Here is a 7,056-nt window from a genome sequence, read left to right as displayed (position 1 = left end):
TAATCAAATTGACAAAAATTAAAGACAAAGAAAAATTACTGAAAGCAACAAGGGAAAAATGACAACATACAAGGGAACTCCCATAAGGTTAACAGCTGATTTCACAGCAGAAACTCTACAAGCCAGAAGGGAGTGGCATGATATATTTAAAGTGATGAAAGGGAAGAACCTACAACCAAGACTACTCTACCTGGCAAGCATCTCATTCAGATTCAACGGAGAAATCAAGTTTTACAGACAAGCTAAAGCTAAGAGAATTCAGCACCACCATTAAAGTGATGAAAGGGAAGAACCTACAACCAAGATTACACTACCTGGCAAGGATCTCATTCAGATTCGATGGAGAAATCAAAAATTTTACAGACAAGCAAAAGCTAAGAGAATTCAGCACCACCAAACCAGCTCTACAACAAATGCTAAAGGAACTTCTCTAAGTGGGAAACACAAGAGAAGAAAAGGACCTACAGAAATAAACCCGTAACAATTAAGAAAATGGTCATCAGAACATACATATCAGTAATTACCTTAAACGTGAATGGATTAAATGCTCCAACCAAGACACAGGCTTGCTGAATGGATACAAAAACAAGACCCATATATATGCTGTCTAAAAGAGACACACTTCAGATCTAGGGACACATACAGACTGAAAGTGAGGGGTTGGAAAAAGATATTCCATGCAAATGGAAATCGAAAGAAAGCTGGAGTAGCAATACTCATATCAGACAAAATAGACTTTAAAATAAAGAATGTTACAAGAGACAAGGAAGGACACCATATAATGATCAAGGGATCAATCCAAGGAGAAGATATAACAATTATACATGCACCCAACATAGGAGCACCTCAATACATAAGGCAACTGCTAACGGCTATAAAAGAAGAAACTGACAGTAACACAATAATAGTGGGGGATTGTAACACCTCACTTACACCAATGGACAGATCATCCAGACAGAAAATTAATAAGGAAACACAAGCTTTAAATGACATAATAGACCAGAGAGATTTAATTGATATTTATAGGACATTCCATCCAAAAACAGCAGATTACACTTTCTTCTCAAGTGCACATGGAACATTCTCAGGATAGATTACATCTTGGGTCACAAATCAAGCCCCAGTAAATTTAAAAAAACTTAAATCATATCAAGCATCTTTTCTGACCACAACGCTATGAGATGAGAAATCAATTACAGGCAAAAAGATGTAAAAAACGCAAACACATGGAGGCTAAACAATACGTTACCAAGAGAACACATGCAGGGGACATGGTTAGTGCCCTGGTCTGGGAAGATCCCAGATGCCGCGGAGTGGCTAGGTCCGTGAGCCATGGCCGCTGAGCCTGCGCATCCAGAGCCTGTGCTCCACAACGGGAGAGGCCACAACAGTGAGAGGCCCACGTAACACACACACAAAAAAACAAAAACAAAAAAACAAAAACCTAGAGACAAATGACAACGAAAACATGACAATCCAAAACCTATGGGGTGCAGCAAAAGCAGTTCTAAGAGGGAAGTTTATAGCAATACAAGCCTACCTCAAGAAACAAGAAGAATCTCAAACAATCTAAACTTACACCTAAAGGAACTAGAGAAAGAAGAACAAACAAAACCCAAAGTTAGAAGCTAATAAATCATAAAGATCAGAGCAGAAATAAATGAAATAGAAAAAAAGAAAACAATAGCAGAGATCAATAAAACTAAAAGCTGGTTCTTTGAGAAGATAAACAAAATTGATAAACCTTTAGCCAGACTCATCAAGAGAAAGAGGAAGTTTATAAAAATACCAATTCATGGGTTCCACCCCAGGGATTCTCATTTGATTGGTCTAGAGTGCAGCCTAGGCTTTTTAAAAAAAAAAAAAATTTTTTTCCTTATTTTTAAACTCCTCGCGAGATTCCAACATGCAGTCTAGTATGGCAGCCTGTGTTCTGAGGGATGCTTATACTCGCATACAGACACACGGCATCACTGTTGTCACTGGCCACAGTGACTGTTCTCTGCAGAACCTCTTGAACCACAAGCATAGCTGACAAAAAAAAAAGAAGAAAAAAAAAAGTAAACAGGGAGAGGACTCAAATCAATAAAATTAGAAGTGAAAAAGGAGAAGTTACAATGGACACCGCAGGAATACAAAGCATCCTAAGAGACTACTACAAGCAACTCCAAGCCAATAAAATGGACAACCTGGAAGAAATGGACAAATTCTTAGAAAGGTATAACCTTCCAAGACTGAATCAGGAAGAAACAGAAAATATGAACAGACCAATCACAAGTAATGAAACTGTGATTAAAAATCTTCCAACAAACAAAAGTCCAGGTCCAGATGGCTTCACAGGTGAATTCTATCACACGTTTAGAGAGGAGCTAACACCCATCCTTCTCAAACTCTTCCAAAAAACTGCAGAGGAAGGAACACTCTCAAACTCATTCTATGAGGCCACCATCACCCTGATACCAAAACCAAAGATACTACAGAACAAAATTACAGACCAATATCACTGATGAATATAGATGCAAAAGTCATCAACAAAATACTAGCAAACAGAATCCAACAACACATTAAAAGGATCATACAGCATGATCAAGTGGGATTTATCCCAGGGATGCAAGGGTTCTTCAATATATGCAAATCAACCAATGTGATATACCATATTAACAAACTGAAGAAGAAAAAACATATGATCATCTCAATAGATGCAGAAAAAGCTTTTGACAAAATTCAACACCCATTTATGATAAAAACTCTCCAGAAAGTGGGCATAGAGGGAACCTACCTCAACATAATAAAGGCCATACACGACAAACCCACAGCAAACATCATTCTCAAGGGTGAAAAACTGAAAGCACTTCCTCTAAGATCAGGGACAAGACAAGGATGTCCACTCTCACCATTATTCAACATAGTTTTGGAAGTCCTAGCCACAGCAATCAGAGAAGAAAAGGAAATAAAAGGAATTGAAACTGGAAAAGTAGAAGTAAAACTGTCACTGTCTGTAGATGACATGATACTATACATAGAGAATCCTAAAGATGCCACCAGAAAACTACTAGAGCTAATCAATGAATCTGGTAAAGTTGCAGGATACAAAATTAATGCACAGAAATCTCTTGCATTCCTATACACCAACTACTACCCAAAGCAATCTACAGATTCAATACAATCCCTATCAAATTACCAGTGGCATTTTTTACAGAACTAGAACAAAATATCTGAAAATTTGTATGGAGACACAAAAGACCCCGAATAGCCAAAGCAGTCTTGAGGGAAAATAATGGAGCTGGAGGAATCAGACTCCCTGACTTCAGACTACACTACAAAGCTATAGTAATCAAGACAATATGGTACTGGCACAAAAACAGAAATATAGATCAATGGAACAGGATAAAGAGCCCAGAGATAAACCCACACACCCATGGTCAACTAATCTATGACACAGGAGGCAAGGATATACAATGGAGAAAAGACAGTCTCTTCAGTAAGTAAGTGGTGCTGGGAAAACTGGACAGCTACATGTAAAAGAATGAAATTAGAACACTCCTTAACACCATACACAAAAATAAACTCAAAAAGGGTTAAATACCTAACTATAAGACCGACACTATAAAACTCTTAGAGTAAAACATAGGAAGTACATTCTTTGACATAAATCACAGCAAGATCTTTTTTGATCCACCTCCTAGAGGAATGGAAATAAAAACAAAAATAAACAAATGGGACCTAATGAAACTTACAAGTCTTTGCACAGCAAAGGAAACTACAAACAAGACAAAAGACAACCCTCAGAATGGGAGAAAATATATGCAAACAAATCAACGGACAAAGGATTAATCTCCAAAATATATAAACAGCTCATGCAGCTCAATATTAAAAAAACAAACAACCCAATGCAAAAATGGGCAGAAGACCTAAATAAACATTTCTCCAAAGAAGACATACAGATGGCCAAGAAGCACATGAAAAGCTGCTCAACATCACTAATTATTAGAGAAATGCCGATCAAAAGTACAACGAGGTATCACCTCACACCAGTTAGAATGGGCATCATAATCCCACTACTGGGCATATACCCAGCGAAAACCATAATTCAAAGAGACACATGCACCCCAATGTTCACTGCAGCACTATTTACAAAAGCCAGGTCATGGAAGTAACCTAAATGCCCATTGACAGACGAATGGATAAAGCTGTTGTACAAATATACAATGGAACATTACTCAGCCATAAAAAGGAACAAAATTGGATCATTTGTAGAGACGTGGATGGACCTAGAGACTGTCATACACAGTGAAGTAAGTCAGAAAGAGAAAAACAAATATCGTATATTAATGCATGTATGTGGAACCTAGAGGTTCCTCTGTACTATGTACAGAGGAACCGGTTTGCAGGGCAGAAATAGAGACACAGGTGTAGAGAACAAAGGTATGGAAACCAAGGGGGGAAAGTGGCAGAGGTGGTGGTGGTGGTGGTGGGATGTACTGGGAGATTGGGATTGACATGTATACAATAATATGTATAAAATAGATAACTAATAAGAACCTGCTGTATAAAAAAATAAAATTCAAAAATTCAAAAAAAATTGCATAGTGTATAGATTATTTAAAAATTAATTGTTACAGATTGTATAAATAAATTCTAACTTAAGGAACTTTATTGCGTTTAACCCATTTCACATTGGTAAGCAATTAATTTACACTATTAATTAAGCAATTAATTTACACTATTAATATTATAATAAACTTATGTTTCACACTAAAAAGTAATTAATAATTACTTACCTCACTAATTGCAGGTATGTTTTCTGTTAAGGGTAGTTGTACCAGTTCATTCTTCAAAGCTTCATTTAACTTGTCATCCTGCTGTTGCTGCCTGTGTTTTCCCAATATGAAATAAAATGGGGTTGTTGGAAGAGTTTCTTCTGCTAATAGCTGTAAGGATTTAACACAAAGGGAAATAAATTACTTCACTAAAAAGGAGGAACTGCCTTTGAGGCAATAAGAAGTATCACAGTCATAACATGTCCGACAGAGGGAACTATAGAAATTATCTAGTATGATTCTTTCATTTCACAGGTAAAGCAACTGAGGGCAGTCAATTTACTATGCGAAAAGCTAACAGTAGACACTTCGATGACAGAACAAAATGTGCATCCACCACTACTTAGTCCCCCAATCCTACAAAAATGGCAGCAAACGGGTTTTCAAAAGAGCATAAATCCACAGTAATAAAGACACTGTGTGATGTGGAAAGTGAAAAGCAGTTTGAATGGTGGTAGCTAACTTAGTAGACCTGAGAAAGCAGGATTCTAAGCTGTTGGTGAAGAAAGCTAAAAGCATCCCAATTTATACTGTAGAATCCTGCAAACACTCAAGAATTGGTACTAATGGTAACAGTACCTCCTCTGTAAAAGGCTAAAAAAAAAAAAAAGAAAGAAAGACACCAGTTAGCCTGGTTGAAGGTCTATTTAGAGAGCACTCAGGTTTCCAGATCTCCTCCTCAGCCCCAGCAGAGGGCTGGCAGTATGTTCCTTGAAGAGTGAAATAAAGTGTGTCTTTAGAATGGATGGCTTGGTGTGTGGCGGTGTGGAGGTGCCCTCACAGCTGAAGGCAGCTGTGTTCCATAGAGGGTGCTTCTCAGAACACTGACAGCCAGGTTGACATCTTTCAGGCCAAGAATTTGGAAGAATTTTATCTGGTCAATTTGACCAATCTAAGAGAAAAAGTCCTAAAAATAATGACTTTGGAGATTTTCTCATAATAGCTCAGGCAGATAGTGGAGGCCAGAGGTCAAGTTCCACCTAGGCAGAAAACCTCCAAATGGCGATTTTGCTCACTTTTAAATAAGAGCAGACAGCCAAGAGTCATGAGACTTTGATGAAAATCTCCAAAAACAGATTGGAAATAAAAACCTAAGAGAAATAAACCATGTTAAGAGAGAGAAAAAAATAGAGGATCAAATGAAAAGAGGAGGAAACCTCTCAGACAACAGGAAGAAAACAGGAGAAAAAATAAGAATATTAGAGAGCACCATTCTAGAAGGTCCAGCAGTAAATAATAGCAGTTCTAGAGAAAATGAAGGCAAAGAAAGAATTAATTCTTCTCCTTAGACAGTTTTTTGATTAAAACCCTCGAAGGGGGCGCTACATTTAACTCAGAGGAAAAGTCAAAGTCTTTTCATTAAAGCCTGTTTTGACTGCTTTATTTAAAAAGGCAAACTGCACTCCACACTCCCTTTCCCACCATTCTTCCTCCCATAATTCTTATTGCCTTCTAAAATACTATATATTTTACTTACGTGATGTTTATTATCTGTGCCTTCCTGTTAGACTATAAACACCACTAGTTTAGAGACTTGACTCTTTTGCTCACTGATATATCCCAAATGTAAATGCTGGAGAGGGTGTGGAGAAAAGGGAACCCTCTTGCACTGTTGGTGGGAATGTAAATTGATACAGCCACTATGGAGAACAGTATGGAGGTTCCTTAAAAAACTAAAAATAGAACTAACATACAACCCAGCAATCCCACTACTGGGCATATACCCAGCGAAAACCATAATTCAAAGAGACACATGCACCCCAATGTTCACTGCAGCACTATTTACAAAAGCCAGGTCATGGAAGTAACCTAAATGCCCATTGACAGACGAATGGATAAAGCTGTTGTACAAATATACAATGGAACATTACTCAGCCATAAAAAGGAACAAAATTGGATCATTTGTAGAGACGTGGATGGACCTAGAGACTGTCATACACAGTGAAGTAAGTCAGAAAGAGAAAAACAAATATCGTATATTAATGCATGTATGTGGAACCTAGAGGTTCCTCTGTACTATGTACAGAGGAACCGGTTTGCAGGGCAGAAATAGAGACACAGGTGTAGAGAACAAAGGTATGGAAACCAAGGGGGGAAAGTGGCAGAGGTGGTGGTGGTGGTGGTGGGATGTACTGGGAGATTGGGATTGACATGTATACAATAATATGTATAAAATAGATAACTAATAAGAACCTGCTGTATAAAAAAATAAAATTCAAAAATTCAAAAAAAATTG

At 37.6% G+C, this 7,056-nt stretch overlaps 1 protein-coding gene across 2 annotated transcripts in view; it reads right to left on the bottom strand.

Moving 5' to 3' along the window:
* The window catches only part of WDR75 (WD repeat domain 75), a 45,018-nt gene that overhangs the window by 3,737 nt on the left and 34,225 nt on the right, over positions 1-7,056 (bottom strand). For both annotated transcript variants that reach the window (XM_055089016.1, XM_028479934.2), the window contains exon 19: positions 4,782-4,931. In XM_055089016.1, coding sequence (XP_054944991.1) covers positions 4,782-4,931 — 150 coding nt within the window. The remainder of the gene's footprint in view (positions 1-4,781; positions 4,932-7,056) is intronic.

This window comes from Physeter macrocephalus, chromosome 2 (genome assembly GCF_002837175.3).
Source record: "Physeter macrocephalus isolate SW-GA chromosome 2, ASM283717v5, whole genome shotgun sequence".
Lineage (NCBI taxonomy): Eukaryota > Metazoa > Chordata > Mammalia > Artiodactyla > Physeteridae > Physeter > Physeter macrocephalus.
This window is presented reverse-complemented; position numbering and strand designations above follow the sequence as displayed.